The sequence below is a fragment of the Mizuhopecten yessoensis genome, unplaced genomic scaffold (assembly GCF_002113885.1).
Source record: "Mizuhopecten yessoensis strain PY_sf001 unplaced genomic scaffold, ASM211388v2 scaffold4025, whole genome shotgun sequence".
Lineage (NCBI taxonomy): Eukaryota > Metazoa > Mollusca > Bivalvia > Pectinida > Pectinidae > Mizuhopecten > Mizuhopecten yessoensis.
This window is the reverse complement of record NW_018405338.1, coordinates 982,047-999,885: the sequence shown is the minus strand read 5'-3', so window position 1 is coordinate 999,885 and position 17,839 is coordinate 982,047. Positions and strand designations below refer to the sequence as shown.

Sequence of the window (17,839 nt, the reverse complement as noted above, 5' to 3'; positions counted from 1 at the left end):
TCAAGCTTGTCATAATATTACTACCTGAAGATGGTCTAATGGCTGTAAACGACTCTGTGTGAAGAGTTTTTTTCTTTCTCAAAACGTCTATTGATAGAGGAATTGATAGCATCTATCAAAAATGCATTGAGAAAATGCTTTGATCTTTATATTTGCAGGGAATATTTGGTGAAACACGATATAAACTTATCAATGACAACGGGCTTTTCATGATTGACAATCAAACTGGAGTTATCAGGGTAGAAAACTCCACCGGTTTGGACAGAGAACAGCATCCAAACATCACCTTACAGGTATAAATGACGAAGCTTTTATTAGATAATTTACTTACTCCCTTTGTATTTTCGATAAAGCTTCAAACGCTGAATCAGCCCTTTTGTGTGCTTCCCTTCATCACATCCCATTATGATACCTCTTCGGAATATCTCTATCTGTTAGACACCTTTATCGAATGACTAGACTATTTACTTTTCCACTTATCAACCATATTCTTTCGGAATGCATGACCTAAATAAAATGTACGGTAAACAGCATACGGTATGGTTTTTACCATACCATCCCAGTACCAGACTTCGACCAATATTAGCCGTCGGGCCTTTTGACCCTCGTGCTTATATTGATGTGTTTAGGGCAATGTTACGGTATAGCGATGATAATTTCCCTTTTTGAAAAAAAAACACAATTGAAAATTCACTGCTTACTGTGTTTACTTCATATATATGCTGAATGTAAAATAAAGATTATTGTTAAGTTTTTGTTCTTTATTTATTGCTTTATTTAATCTTAAAAAGCATTAGCCTTTGGTGTTTTTATGTCTCGGCTTTGATTCATAGATGTGTTTTTGTTTATTTATAATTATTCTAACTACCTGATCCTGATAATGTTATCAATTTCAGAGAAAGTTGTATTTTCTACTAATTTTACACAGGTACAATCTATTGATGCGGAAGCAAATGAAACTGGTAGCACCACATCCGTCGAAATAACACTGCTTGACATCAACGACCACACACCACAGTTTTCGAATGATACTTACATATTCCACATCAATAGCTCCGACACTGTACACGTAGGTGTTGCTGTTTTTATATCTCTTTGACCAGCCGATGGGTAATTGATTGGTTTTTGCTTATTTATAATGTACATGCAAATTAATTTCCTGTGATTTGTTCTACGTTTATTCTGTTTATTCTATCTATTGTTATAGTTATGTTGTCCAATATATGTTGTCTGTAGTTGTGATTATATTGTCTGTTGTCTATTTATGTATTCATGTTGTCTATTGTTGTCGTTTTACTGTATATTGTTGCGGTTACGTTGTATATTGATGTCTTTGTTGTCAATTGTCGTGATTATGTTGTTTATTGCTGTGTGTATGTTGTCTATCGATGTCGTTATGTTGTATGTTGATTTCGTAGTGTTGTCTATTGTTGTAATCATGCTGTTTATTGCCGTGAATATGTTGTCTATTATCATGATAATGTTGTCTATTATTGTGTTTATGTTTGTATATTGTTGTCGTTATGTTGTCTGTTGATATCGTAAAGTTGTCTATTGTTGTGATCATGCTGTTTATTGTTGTGGTAATGTTGTCTATTGATTTGTTTATGTTGTCTACCGTTGTTTCTATAGTTGTGTATAAGTATCAACAGCACATTTCCTTTGATGTTGAAGCTGTGATTCCTTGTATTTCTGTTTATCTCATAAAACAAATGTATAGCATTAATAATCGATTATTAACTTTAGTATGCAATATCGCTTTCTTATAAAACATCTCGGAAAAATCTTTATAAATCACATTCTGTTAAAAAATGGAAGTTTACTGACATGTTGTCATTGTTAACTGATTAATCAAGACTGATCAGTAAACGCGTATACACCTGTTTTTTAAGGATTAACTTGAATATATTTTTCATGTTATAATCAAAAGCGACGTTACAAATGGCGACGTCATTTTTTATGTTATGGGCTGATAACATAAATTTTTAAGCCAATGAAAATGCTTGTTACAAGCAAGATTAAATTATATTAGAATAAAGTTATATTTTTGCTTAATCCTTAAGGTCCATGCAAATGATGCGGATATTGGTGGAAATGGGCATATATCTTACAAAATAATACGAGATAATATACCTGGCGTCAGTATCAATGGAGACAATGGAACAATACAGTTCACTAACATTCATGCCGACATACAGTTTTCTGTGTCTGCATGTGACAACCCTGCTATATCAGGCAGTCGGTATGTATAGCAATAATGACCTTTTTCGTTGAAGGAAAATTTTAATATTTGTTTCCTGATGACACATCATAGTATTCTTACGATTGCGAAGTTAAAGAAAAACAACAAACAAACTTTAAACAACAGAAATATGATTAGCTTTACAGTGTTATATATAAATGATCAAATAAATCGCGCGAGAAAATTATGAAGTAAGATGTGAAAGCATGAGAAAAATATGATTTCATGTTTAGACAGTGTTCAGACATGCTATTACTTGGTTAAAATATATAAATTATACAGGTACGTACATAATGAGAGAAAGGCAATCATTTTATCACATCATAATATTGCTATTTAAAACGATAATCAGCTGACCCTCCAGAGAGCAAAGGGGTTTGGTCATAAGGGTGAAAGGGTCACAAAGTCACTTTAGCCATTAGAGATGATGATCAGAATTAGAATCTATACTCAAGAAAGGACTTCATTCAAATATCATCTCATCTTAAACTTAATGCTGGATTTTGATAAAGTTTCTTGAAATGTCGTTTTCATTGGTCAACAAATATGCTTTTTTGACAACATACCAAGCCCACTCCCAAAGACCTCAAACCCACAATTGAATAACTTGAGATAGTTTAGAGTGTAAGGAAGTAAATGCGTATGCAATCATATACAAAACATATATTTAATTTATTGTAATTTCCTAATGAGTTTTGTATTTTTGTTTAACATTTTGTTCACAGGAGATGCTCGTTTGTTGACGTGAAAGCTTATCTAAATGGAACAACGATGGGTGCATATGTAAAGAACATGTCTGTTGCTGAGAATTCCCCTGTTGAAACTGTCGTCGGAAGTATGGACGTACGTAGTAAATGCAATATACATTTTTTTTTGCTATTTACTGTTTAGAATGGAGTGGGGCTGGGGGCTGGGAAGATAGAAGGTGAATGTCAACGAATGTACAGTTAGACAATATTCCAATATATACGCTTAACGTTAAGTTGAAATAATTTTATCTAGGAAAGATTCGATGCCATTGTGGATGATGCATTTGGCGTCTTATCTAAATACTGCCATGGATTTGATCAAAGATCGTAAGGTTGTGTAATTGTCTCCTAGTGTCGATTTTCCCCTCATGCTTTTGGTTTTCCCTGCGGTGTATATTTCAACCAATAATCTATTTGTCAGTGCAATCAATCTTTTTGGCATCTTGGCTGTATAAGTCTCAATTTTTTTTTAGAAAAAGTTAGCACTTTGTATGAGTCAAATATTTTGCCTTGATTAAAATGTACCTTAGTTGGGAGTTTTTATTGTATTAGGTTAATTGAAAGAATTTGGTTATAAATTGTAATGAAACCTCATAGTTTTGTCAACTTGGATTAGCATTGAACGTATCCATTTTCTTCGTTTTCCCAAATCAATCTCCCACATCATTTGATATTTTACCTCACGGTGAAGAACATTTTACATTTTAATGATAATTGATTTCATTGCGTATAATTATGTTAAGATAATATCATAAACATGTAACCCCTTACAGCCTGTAAATGCAATACTGTCATATAGGGATAAAAGAAGTTGTTTATAGGTATTTGTATATTCGATAACATCATAAACATGTAACTCTAACAGGCTGTAAATGCAATACTGTCATATAGGGTAAAAAGAAGTTGGTTATAGGTATTTTTATATTCGATAACTTTATGAATTAGGAAATAATTTGTTGCAGCTTTCTGCTTACATTACTTTTTGTGTAATTACAAAGTGATTTTTTTCATATTTATATCGTAATTCAATATATATACATATAACTAAATATATAACGTCACAATGAAGATATTAAGATATGGAATCAAGAGGGCAGAATGTTTGACTCAAAGAATGATTAAGAAAAGTGTGCTTTTACCAGTATATTCTAGATCATTTTAAAAAAGGGGATTTTAAATTCCTTTCCATATCATTTATAATGAAAACTCAAGTTAAATCTTGCATATACTTAAAGACTACTTTTATAACGGGTTTGAAATAAAAATCTACTTGTGTGTATACCATATAAATGAAAAGGCTCACGGACATGTTCCTTCAATACAAAGTATACCCAGAGTGAGAGCGTTCTTTGGGTTCCCTTTGGTTGAATTTTCAGACTGAACTATCTAATTTCGTTCTAATTGCTAGATTCACGAAGCTACGTTCAGCATTGTGGAACATCACATACCTTTCAATATCAAAAGGTAAGTATAGGAAAATTCACTTAATCCTGGCAAGCTTCACATTCCACTAACTGATGATTTTCTTTTACGATTCTATTTTTCACTGTAAAACAAAAGTAAAGAATAGCAGTTTATAAAGGTTTAGAATGGTAAGTTTTAAACAAGAAAGGAAAAAACATGTCATGGCTTCTGGACGATTTTACCAAAAAATAGAAATGAAATTTTATTTATTTAGCCTTTGAGTTAAAACTTCATGAATATAGCAAATCTTTGCTCTAGCACTTTAATCAGGCCTCTTAAAGGTTACATTGGAATTTAAGGTATTTTCATAATTTTGAAGACTGAAAAAAACATTCCTAGACTTGATCTTCTCCTTGTAATTTTTTAAAACTTTCCATGCTAATATTTCCATTGTTCATAATTTACCTAATTATTCATCGATGTTGAGTTCGAACTAGGGATTTGTTGGCTCTTAGGTATTTTTCTTATAATTTTTGTGTTTGTCATTTTTTTTCAATGTTGACTTATTATGTCATGAAGGAAACTTGCATTGATATAACCTTATCCACATCTCTGATAAATGCTCAAAAGTTTAAGGACGTGATTTTGATCCAGAAAAAAAATGTTGTGCAGTAAATATTTATGTAATAAACAGCTGCAATAAACAAATAACCTTGAGCATTATCGTTGAAGTCGTTATGAAATTATTCATTTCATAAATAATAAATTCATTTTGCTTGATGAATGTTATATTCATGTCTTAACTTGTAATTAATACAATGAGTTGGGTCACTTAGAAATAAACAAACCCGATGCATCTATTTGTTACATGTTCAGTAACACGCCTGATTTACCTATTATATTTTTCTTGTAGTGACCATCTGGTTCGGACGACCCAAGTGTTTGATCGCGAGAACACTTCCACGTACACATTCACAGTGAAAGTAACTGGACAGGTAAATAGTAATTACATTAATCTCCTAATAATAACAGCTGCCATGGAAAGTAATGTAATCGGTTTTTCCATCTTTTATATATTTTCTGTGTGACAATGCATGTTCATATGTCGAACAATATCTTTAAATAGTTAATGGCACTCAGTTAATGTTTATGTTCCGTAATCAACATATTTGTTTCCTTTTCGAAAGAGTTTTGATAAGAAACAGACGAAATATATGTTTTGTAATTATATGATGTTATATTTAAACTTAAAAGAAGGGGACTGGCAGATTCCAAAATTTGTAACTTTGATGTAATTCAAATTAAGACAAACCAAATAAAAATGGATAAATGTTATGATTCCTATACAGTGTGATTGAGTGTGAGATGTTCACGACTCGTTGTAAGCTTATAAATTTTGACACAAAAACTAATTGATTATAATGTAAACATATTATTATTTTTGTACAGATTAATAGCGACGTAACTGTGAATGTAGCCGTTTTGGATGTGAACGACAACAGTCCAGTTTTCGACAAATCAGAATACGTTTTTGGTTTCCCATCAGGACGCTCTCCAGTTGGAAATATTCGGGTAAGAGCTATTCAAACTGATCTTTTGACAACTTCCGTCACTATTGCAGTCGAATTTAAGCCTAGTTCAATTAAAAAATGGAATTTTATATGATTTATCAATTGTTATTCAAATGTAGTAGACATATGTAACATAGACCTTAAGAGGTGATCTTGATTGTAAAAAAATAGTCCTAAGTTGATGACAAATATAAATGTAAAAAAAACACAGATTAACCTAATAAAAAGTAAATAATACTATATTATATCTAATAATTTTAATGATCAATTCACTTTGCAACGATTGAAAGCATTGTATTGGCGCTGTGGCTCGAGCCTCAAAATAAAAAATAGCTGACCATGGTTTGTTCTAAATTTCGAAAAGGTTCAACAATGGACAATGAGCCATTTAATATGCTCATAATTATTTTCGTAAGGAGCAATTAATCTTAAATTATAAACCTTTGGTCTGCTTCCTCCCATTGTCATACTTTTGTGAAACTATAACACCATTTGAGTATGTGGATACTTTTGTGACGTCATCGATCTAATCATGACGAAACTGAGTTTGGCTGTTCTAAGAACTACGAACTAGGACAATTTGTGTTTGATTTAACGTCCTCGCAACGACCAGGGACATATGAGGGAGGGTGTATAAGAAAGGCACCACCGGTAACGAATAGATAGGAAAGAAAGTAAAAAGGAATGATAGTAAGAATGCAATGGGTACAGGCGATCAATGTTGGTCTCTTCCGTGTCCTATTAATAGATAACACCGAAAACAAACCGATTCTGCAGGGGAGTCTACAATAGCCGCATTTTAGGATCTCCAATGCCCCTAAACAAAAGACAAGGAAGAAACCATCCCAGATTATGCAGGGGAACTTATTAGTCCCTTCTTTCGATCATGTAGTGGGATAAAGCAGGTCTAATTTCCTTGGCCCAGGACTTGTTCAGCCCAGAAACTGAGGGTCCTGACATGGTTTTTCAAGGTCCCACCATCATATAAAGACAAACCTGCCATTTCTGGCATCATTGGGGATTTTTAATTAATTGTTATATTCGTAATGTAGAATAAATGAATATGCAAATATGAAATTTCAAATTCATTCGACAACTGATTTAGGAGATATGGCATTACATAGAGAGACATAAATCCGCATTTTCATAATAAAATGCGTGAATATCGTCTGTTGTGCGCTATTTGGTTGAAAATTGGCCATTTTGAAGGAAATTAACTAAACGCTTTTAAATTTTTGAAAGACTCCTCATGTGGAGGAATTTTGTTGCTATGGTAGGGCATCTACGTCTGATGTTTATAACAGAACTTGGTGAATAAATTCAAGTTGAATGCACGGATTGTTAAGAGAATGAAATAGCTTGATTAAGCATAACAAATAAATTAAAATGTATAAATAAAAATTATTTTTTACACAAATGGTGTAACGATCCAACAGCAAGCAATACTATTACTGGCGAGCTAACATATAACTACCGGGCTTTTGTTATAGAGTTGTCACCAATAACAAAAGCACTATCTGCTGTACATTGTTCACTTAAATTTGAGTTAACAAGCTTGACCAGTGTACAAACGTAACACATTACATTAATGATATTCTAATTATATCAACTTTCCTCCAGGCAACAGACGTAGACTTTGATGAGAATGGAAATGTTTCATATAGCTTTCAACACTCTTTGTAAGTATATTGCCAGTTTTGTTAATGCCATGTCTGTCAATGTGTTCTTAAAACAGTCAAAAAGAAGTTTTATAAAAAAAACATTTGTCTATTTGATCATTGTTTAAGTGAGTCAAATAAGTAACTTAATGAGGTTTGTTTTAACAATGAATTTTTTACATTGCAATTTCGTTAATTTAACTTCATCATAGTTTAGGTTGGTAAACATGGAAAACTTGGTGAAACTGTCATCGCCTTATCCCATACTTAGAGGTTTTTTTCATTCCATCATTGGCAAAAACGTTACTAAGAATAGGAAACATCTTTAGCTGCATAGCAATAGCTGTCAATAAATCAATTAGGAAAAGAAACGTATATCTTGTGGAACTTTAAAAATAAGACTTTTAGTTTAATTATAACTAATGAAAAGAGTTGTATAATCTATATCCTATAATATATCGGGCCTCGCTTCTTGAGCTGCTATGGTTATCCCCGCTTGTTATAGGATAGCATGTAATATAGGTTCTGCCATAATCTCTGTTAACCTCGTCAATTCATTTATTATTAAATATTAGGAACAGAACATTCATCAATTGTAATAAATGCATCAATAGCGTATATTTACATTTGCTGTGCATCCTTCCATTGCTATGCATTGAGAAGGTAAATGTTGTTGGGAGACTATAACAACTTTTGCTATTGTAACGTCATCAAACTCTATTGTGACGTCATAAATTTCATTGTTGTCAATGCTTAATTTGCTGTTCAAAGAACTATTCGAAATACCTTAATAAAGCGTAACTACTCTATCAAAATATGAATATTTTAGCAAATATTGTTAAGGTCCTATAACACGAATTTCTATTGCCGGGCTTTATTAAGTTTGTCATCAATAGTAATGTGTGATATAGGACCATAACAACATTTGCTTAAATAAAATATACGGACATCGATAAATGCTAGGAACATGGAATATGTCAATTATATAAATGGATAAATAGCATAAAAGAAATATGAACATTTTATTTCAGTGTTGCAAACAAATATTTCGATATCGACTCTCGATCAGGGGAAATAACTCTTTCCGGGGTCACCATACCTTCATATCAGTCTTCGTTCCAACTAGGCGTTTTGGCATCAGACAACGGTGATCCTCCTATGCAGTCCTTCTGTTCAGTTTACGTAAGACAGTTTCCAATTATATATTCATAATTAATTATTAACTGTTTCATAATTAAATCTTAATGGATGACAAATAATCGGACGACCAGCTAAATCACATCTGTATTTACATTAATTAAAAAAAAACTTTTATCGAAAGAACAATTGATAAAGAGTATGTTTTTTAATTTTGAAAAGGAAAGCAAACATTTGAATGTCAATATCTGATATCGTTTTAATACATTACATCATTATATTTGAGATAATTTTGTAAACTTTGATTTTTTTTTATCTAACTGTGAAGAGATGTAAGGTATGATATCTTTTGAGAATTTTATGATTTGACTTTTGAACGATAAATCTAAAATGATTTCGAAGTTGTCAGGTCATTTTATCGATAAATATATAAATTAATTATGTTGAATATTCATCACCGTAATTATTATGTTTTCTCTGGCAGATATCTCGAGTTTCAGTGAAGGGAAATTACACCGTCATGATTGCTACTCCGTTAGAAGAAGATGATCTTAAAAATATGTTGTCAGATTTGAAAAGGTAAAAGAGTAAAAGAAAATTAGATTAGTTTTCAAAACAAAAATATTAGGAGACAACTAAATCAAAAAAAATAATTATCGAAACATTATAATAGCACATGAGGTTCTCCAAATGGTATATATAGGATCTTAAATGACTTTTCATTTCCTATGAGATTTTATGAAACGAGTTTTATTTTTGCGAGCCTTTGCGAGACGAGTTTCATAAAAGCTCATATGAAATGAAAACAAATTTAAGATACCTTTTATCACATAACTCAGAAAACTAACATTTTGACAGGTACTTAAGATACTTTTTATCACATAACTCAGAAAACTAACATTTTGACAGGTTTTAAAGCCAAAATGTAGAGGGCTTAATCAAACGGAGACAGACATTTTGTTGCGCCATTCACAATTTATGACGTCACGTCATTGTCCATATTATGACGTCACAATCGACTTCTGACTGGAACAGCCAATGAAAAACGCTCCAGGGTATATTACACTAGTGACATATGTAAAAATATTACACAGGCGAATTCACTGGATAACAGGCCGATTATGTGATACAAACATTTATTACATACTTACTAATAAATACGGTTTTTTTTGTATATGCGATACGACACAATTGCTCTAACCCATATCAGCCCTCGCCGTATCACACCCCTTTTGGAAATTTTTCATTTTTCAATATTTCAAAAGAAAAATATATCATAAGATAGTTGCTTTTATTAGTAAGTATGTAATAAACAGAATAAAACACGTCTTTTTCCATATCACACCCACGCCTTTGGCCCTCGGGCTGATATTGCAGTATCGGGTTGATACTGGGTGTGATATGGAAAAAGACATGTATTATTCTCTATCTATTTTCTTCAAAAAAGTTCGTAACAGTAATTGTCTTCTTTCAAAAGTATAAAGGTCATCAATAAGTCTTAGTCCATCGTAGACACTGGGACTTTATTAGTTATGATAAGGTGATGATGTCAAACGTTTAATTTCGCCAGAGTACTTCAATGCTCCACCGGTAGGAAACCCTGACTAAATAGATTTATCATCAACAGGACGTAAATAATATGTGGTTGTTTGAATCAACATTTGTCATGTTGTATTTAGTGGTCATTAAGATCGTAAAACTTGTTTTAATTTTAAGATTTTGTTTCACTATTAAAAGTTTTACCAGTTTGTGTTACGAATCACAAACAGATCATTATGTATTGAAATTACGATGTGTTTCATACCATCTTTGTTTTGGCATTATTGAAATTAACTGCACGGCATTTATGTTAAATAGGAAAGATTTGAAAAATGCATAACATTTATGGATTTCAGTAAAATTGGCAACATTCTAAATTTAACTGTCAACGCGCAAGTGTCAACAGCTATCCATAAAAGGGCGACAACCACACAAGTACCAAGGTCAGTGTTATATTTTCCAACATATCATCAAATTTCCGCTGAAAATATTTTAACGTCATTATTGTACGGAATTTCAATCGAGTTTGCATCAAGAGCGATGATTCAAATCTTAGATTAAAAAGTTATATTTTAATGAATAATTTAATTATGAGATACACTTGTTTGATAGAAAGTAATTTCAATGTTTAAGCTATTGAAGAATGAGTTTTTCATTAAATGTATCACACTGATATATATATTGCAACAATAGCTGTCTTGTAAGTGTTTCATATTGCGTTATCCTTCTAATATATCTATCAACTTTTGATATGTGCTATGGTAATAATAATAATAATAATAAAACTTTATTTAACGGGTATGACATGTTTAGCCAAAGGCTAATCTACCACATGGTCCTCATGGTAGTATAGTATAAACATTTATAATGGTAATGAATGCATTATGCAATTTGTAGGATAATCATTTTGAATGTGTTTTTTTTATTATTATTTAAGAGGGATATTAGAAATATCAGCACAGTATAAGAATGGAACGAAGGTACTGGCAAAAGATCTTCAAAGGTAGGATTTTATATTGTGTGTTATTAAGGATGCCTGACCCACTACACTTATGTTTTTCTTAAAAAGAGAAACCTTCCCTTTATTTTGTTTTGAATATAACTGTAGCAAAGTGTTGCCAGTACACTTCCGCTGACTATGTCGCTCAGTAGGAGAGAGGAATAGCATGACAATATGAAGTCCAGGGTTCGAATCCTGGGCTAGCTCCGATGAAATTTTACACTCAGAACAAAGAGATTGATTAGTGCTGTTATTTTTTCGATACTATTTTTCAAAAACATTCCGCATGGTATGGTTCTTTTTCGGAAATTGATCTATCAAACTACAATCAGGCAGAGGGGGGTCAAAGGGGGGGGGGGGGTTCAAACAGAGTGTAGTTATGTTTGCAGTAGTATGGGGAACCTTAAAGAAAATATTTACAGATAATGATGTTCATCGCGTTATGCTATAAAAAAAATTTGTTCGAGTCTGTTTGTGACAATATGCTATATGTATTAACAACAACTCATTCCATTACGTGATAAGTCGATGTTGGTAGTGTACTCTTGACTATCACGACTTCCGTGATAGATATCGACAGCTGACGGACAATATTATAACACAGAGTTTGCAAAGATGAAATTGATGGAAACTGTGGACAAATTTTATGGTCGCCACCAGAATTTTGTAGAGAAATATGTTGTTCCCTTGAGTGATATGAAGGTCGATTTTGTTTAAGTATGCTCTTTACAGAGTGTATTGTGGTTTTGTTGCCATGAACCGAGTTCTCGATGTGAGGAGGTGACATTACTTGGATTCGATTTAGATTTTCATGGCGGATGTCATCGATGAAGCAGAAAACGTTTACCCTTCCAGAACACCTGGTCTTATTCTTCTTGTACTTTTTCAATTGTCTCCATACACATCTTTCCTTTGTTCATATTTTGATTTAGTTTTGTCGAATTTGGATTCGAATTGCGATTTTGTTGACTCCTTGGTATTCTCTTGCTGTTGGTTGTTAAAATCAGGCTCAATATTACAGATTTTGTTTTCATTGACATCAGAACAATACCTGTCTTACAGAGCCATGATTATCTATGTAGAAATCAGGCCATATCCGATTGTATTAATGTCTATGTATTTCTTATAGGGATCATCTCATTCAACTACGTGGTAACTCACTTGTGTCATTTGCCGAGAGGCGTTCTTCTTTAAATCACGTATATCGACGTTTATTTTTAGAACTAACTCTTTAAATATGTTGTTGTTGTTGTTGTTGTTGTTGTTGTTGTTGTTGATTTAGATAATGTTCCAAATTTACAAATCTGGTTTAAACATGTTTCATTACAGTTTTGAAAAGTTTACAAATTTTAGACTAGAATCTGTTCATATTGTTTCATTCCGTCTTTATTTTATTCAGAGAAGTGCTGCTTCACTTGTCCGAGATAGAGGCTCTCTGGGCAGCAGAAGTTAACGTTCCAAAGAAAGTCAGTACCGACGATTCGAACTTGAGTCAGATAGCCCTAATCGTCGTTGCTGGTGTGATGTTGCTGGCAACTTTGATAGCGGTCATCATCCTTTCCGTCAAATGGAGAGAGTATGTGCCACACTCTTCTTCTCTTTACTACCTCACCCTAACACCTTTCCTATCCGTCAAATGGAGAGAGTATGTGCCACACTCTTCTTCTCTTTACTACCTCACCCTAACACTTTCCCCTAATCACAATATAAACCATTAAGTCTCCACGTATGCCCCCTTATCGCCATTGTTATCCTCTTTAAAAAACGAATACCTTCCATTCATCCCTGTGCGTATTTCAAACGCCAAAAGAAAGCTCTCAACGAATAAATACGTATCCCTATCACTCCCGCACTCATAGCCAAGACCTACATACATATCACAAACATCCAATGTATATTGTGTGTCTCTTTTCTATTTCACAGGTTCAAAGCTCGCGAGAAGATCCTCAGACTTAATGATAATTTGACTCGTCGCAGTTCTTTGTATGAATCACAAGAAATCAAAGTAAAAATGGATGACGAGACCTCGGATTATAACGGATCACTCAACACACAGGATCTGGAGTCGTACGACAATGGACATCGCCCTACGGGGGAACTAAATTCTTTCGAAAACCCAATCTACAAAGGAGAAGATTTGGACGAAACTAGAGTAAAGGCTGAAGCCGTAAACGAGGCTCTGTTAAGTCTTAACGACCTGTCCAACCGACTAGAGGAAGAGGACCCATTGGCGCCTAAACCGGATTACGAGAAAAGCGAATTCGAAAACGGTTCCAGTTTGTTTCAAAACGGGGACAGTGAATTGTCAGATAATGTTATAAATGGCGATCTGAACACATATGATTCGATGGATAGCGTTAAAAACACCAATAATAATCAGTATGAGAATATTGAATTTGGTGATGACTTTCCTGTTACAAGTGGTTTCGCTGGGTTAAAGATCGATGGAAAAATGATCAGTAGCTCCGGCGAGGGACACGATGATGACGTTTTTATAGAAGAGAATGACGACACGGATGAAAAAATGACCTCGGACAATGACGTCATACCCGAGGAGGAACCGGATGTAGACTATCACCTGAAACAGGTGCGATTCGCGAACCGAGTAGTTAATGCGGTCACGAACGTTGCTGAAGAACTTAAACCAGATAAGTCTGAATTAGTCAAAGACACAGGTAAGGAAGTCGATTCTAAAATCGATGACGACGACAGTGGGGATGATAATGATGACGACGACGGTAAAGTGTTTCTGGTTAATGAAGACTCAAACAACGAATATGAAAACGAGGCGGACTTTCGGGTTGATACCACCAACGCGTCAATTCGAATGGACGAGGAGATAAACTCACCGTTAGACTTTCTCAAAAACGACGAAAACAACGCTGATGCGGGGGAGGATAACGGAACATTTGTTTTCGGGGAGGAGGAATGCACATCTTTGTAAATTTTATACTACAAGACTGTTTTCTGAAATTTTGTTTCTGCCTTACTCGCCCTTTGAATGCGAAGGTGGAGGTAAATTGGATACTGTTGCAAAGACTCTTGAAGCTTTATATTTCCACTTGAGTTAGAATTTAATATTGGATTAGCTGACATTAAAAGACCAACGGTCACTCCATCGGGTCGCATTATTTACCGTGTAATCGCACCCAAAAGTGTAAAAAACAAAATGAAAGAAATGTGCTATTTTTGTATTTTAAATGACATGATGACAGGAAATGTATAAACTATGTTAAAAGTATTCTAACCAAGAATGAGTGCGGGTGAATACTATTTTATATAATATCTAAATATGTATAACTATTAACTAGATATGCAGACTGAATATATCACTTGTATGCTCTTTTATTACTCATTTCTTGAGCTCTTTTTGTATATTGATGACTGACGTCACAGTTTAAGCAAAGCCATGGTTACCAATCAAGGCTAAGCTCTTAACTGTATAATATGTGCCGAACACATGTTATATGCCAAAATCTAGTTAAGTTAATTATAAATTGCTTTAACTTGAAACAAAGCTGACCCGATCAACGAATTTGATATGTTCAAGCCTATCCAAGAATAAATATCGTAAAAAGAATACAGAAATAGGTGTTTTTTTATAATCAGATGATAGTTATACGCATAGTAGCGACATGTACCAACAAGTGATTTCTTAGTCAAGTGTAACTAAGTGACAGTAATAGACAGGTGGTCGGTTGGGCAGATTTGAAGAACGTTAACGACAGATAAATATTGTTTGACTTGACTAATCTAGAATAACAAAGCGTCTTACAAAGTATGTATATACCATTCATTTAATCAATTAATTTAATCAATCCATATAAGGATCTTGCAAGAGCTGGCTCGCCCTATGCCAGCTGTTTAATACCTCCACATGTGACTGTGCCTGCATGAGTGCTGGAGGTGTACTGGTACGTGCTATATTTTTCGTTTTGCAACGAGACCGTGCTTCCAATGACAAAGTATCTTCTGTATGTATGAAGGTAGTTTAAGACAGATGATATATATAGGCAAATGATCTCTAAAGCAAGTTTAGCTGCTGCTAAAGATAGACGGTACACTAGTGTATCTACAGACGGGTGGCTCTAAGACATGTTTGACGGTGGTTTTAAACAAGTAGTAGCTAAGGAAATGTAGTAGCTATAGAAAACGTTCTCGAGTTTGCCTGTAGCTATATGACATACAGGTGGTATCTACAGCGCGTTGGTAATCTGAAACAAGTTTACCTGTAGAAATAGACCGATGGTTGCTATAGACAGGTAATCAATATGAGTGGTTTGACTGAATATGTTATCATTATTGTGTATTAAACAGTGTAAATTGTTTTGTTTTAGCAATGTTATGATGTTATTTGACCATGCTGTTGTTATATTTTACATTTTTCATCAATGTCCTTCCTAACATTCGATGAAGATATATTTCAATCACAGCTGTCATCGATTTTACTTTAAGTTAGTAAAACGTCCCAGGGGGTCTTAGGGATTTTGCTGAAGTTTGTTTTGTAAATAATTTTGTTTTATAAACGTGTTGCCTTTTACCTTTTTGAAGTATAATCAAAATAAAATTATGTAACAAGAAAAAACTGTGCTGTGATACGGGAATGCTCCAGATGATGTTGTTTCTGCCCTTTTTGACATCACATGGATCAAATTGCATTATACTCAAACATCTCTTTTTCGTCAAAATAGAAATGTATATCTGATCAATAACAAAGCTTAAGTCAGATAAATGAGGATTTAACATTTTTTAGTGAAGTCATTCTGTATTGCTTTTAAAAAATAAGAACAACTATTTTGTGTAAAATAGATGAAATTATTTCAAAATATGTCGAATAACATGTTACTAGTCTATTACTTCAATATAAATCCTAATATGCAAACAACCAGAGCGAAAATATAATGCATGAGTTATTTCCCTTTACAATTTTAAATTTTTTTTGAAAATCTTTTACTATTATTATTATTCATCATGTGATGATTAGTTATGTGTTTCTAAAAGATCGTTGTGCTTCAAACAGATACTAACAAAATATTACGTTGAATTACAAAACATGGTCCATCTGGTGTCGCAAAATGTTAAAAATAGCATTATCTTAAGTATCAATATTCTTTGGTGATTTCAAGTTCTTATTTGCCCTTTTGACATTGTAATGATCCCTGCTTGCGTTAAGCAATATCGATTAATCATGTTCTTCTCATTCGTAATCGGAACGACGACGACAACGACGACGACGATGATGATGATGATGATGATGATGATGATGATGATGATGTTGATGATGATGATGATGATGATACCAGTATACTTTCTTCACATATGGAATCAGAGAATTTTTCTACATGTGTCAAACAATTTGAAAATGTGGAAATCGAAACGAAATAAATTTTTCTCAATTTTTTATGTGCTTTCCCATTTTTAATGATCATCATTGTTGTGCGTGAATGTATCTTCCGTCTCATCAGCGGACCAGCCCAGATTTTAATATGGAAGACGTGGAAGGTGCACAATTAATAGAATATTCTTTAATGGAAAATACTATCGAAATCTGAATTCCCACTGTTAAATACCACAATTTCCGAATGGGTGCAGCATTAAGTTATCTGCTACAGAGTTAAAATTTCTAGGTTGAGCAACATAATAAATTTCAAAAACAATTCTGTTTTATTTTTTCCTTGCTGTTCATTTTCCATCACAGGTATGTAGACATGAAAGCTATAAATGTAGTAAAATAATAACAATAACAATAATAATAATAATAATAATAAGACCTGTGAATGCTTAACTTCATTTCTGCGAGTAAAAAGCTCGGTCTGATTTCCTTGGCTTGTAATCTTGCTTATAACTAATGACTTTTTTCTAGAGATGAGATGTTGACAAAAAGCTACTGTATTGTAAGTAATTTCCGCAGTGGATTTAACTTTACTATGTATATTCGGTCACCAAAGATAGCACGGAATTAAATACCCGGCAAATATTAATACCATGATTATCAGACATAAAAGAAAACGACCTGTTTATCCCGTGAATACTGATTAATGGAGATAAAAGAGCAATTCAAAATCAATTTAAATCTAATTACCAAAACACAAAAGTACCTTCGTGAGCGCAAAATTTGTTCATGGTATTATTGCGCGAAATTATTTTCCGTGGACTAGTTCTGATTTAGATAATAGAAAAATATAAGCCCCGCGAAGTTAAACTATAATTTAATCTTAAGTTGCCTCAAACAATCACTTTAAAGAAGATTTAACATGTCTATAATATATCCATTAATTTCATAAGAGCCAGCTTCTCCGTTTCTCGTTTCGATTTGACCTAGATGATGTTGCGGATGACACACATGGCGCTTACCCTTCCGAAACACCCTTTGTTCACGGTTCTGTTTACAAACTCTTAACCGCCATATCAACCGCGGGAACACGAACATTTTGAAATTTTAAGAATGAGACCATTAAATTACGTTAAAATCACAAATGATGTCTATTAATACTTTATCTTATATCATTTGTCATAGGCGTGTATTTTTTTTATATGAT

General features: G+C 33.2%; 1 protein-coding gene across 1 annotated transcript in view; it reads left to right on the top strand.

Moving 5' to 3' along the window:
• LOC110448378 (cadherin-23-like) overlaps nucleotides 1-15,062 on the top strand; it is a 35,981-nt gene extending 20,919 nt beyond the window's left edge. Inside the window, exons 13-26 of the mRNA XM_021494575.1 lie at nucleotides 159-293; nucleotides 929-1,069; nucleotides 2,064-2,242; nucleotides 2,968-3,085; nucleotides 4,400-4,455; nucleotides 5,309-5,390; nucleotides 5,845-5,967; nucleotides 7,587-7,645; nucleotides 8,656-8,806; nucleotides 9,246-9,340; nucleotides 10,657-10,743; nucleotides 11,238-11,303; nucleotides 12,700-12,876; nucleotides 13,224-15,062. Coding sequence (XP_021350250.1) covers nucleotides 159-293; nucleotides 929-1,069; nucleotides 2,064-2,242; nucleotides 2,968-3,085; nucleotides 4,400-4,455; nucleotides 5,309-5,390; nucleotides 5,845-5,967; nucleotides 7,587-7,645; nucleotides 8,656-8,806; nucleotides 9,246-9,340; nucleotides 10,657-10,743; nucleotides 11,238-11,303; nucleotides 12,700-12,876; nucleotides 13,224-14,244 — 2,490 coding nt within the window. The 3' untranslated portion in view covers nucleotides 14,245-15,062. The remainder of the gene's footprint in view (nucleotides 1-158; nucleotides 294-928; nucleotides 1,070-2,063; nucleotides 2,243-2,967; nucleotides 3,086-4,399; nucleotides 4,456-5,308; nucleotides 5,391-5,844; nucleotides 5,968-7,586; nucleotides 7,646-8,655; nucleotides 8,807-9,245; nucleotides 9,341-10,656; nucleotides 10,744-11,237; nucleotides 11,304-12,699; nucleotides 12,877-13,223) is intronic.
• Nucleotides 15,063-17,839: the final 2,777 nt, after the last annotated feature.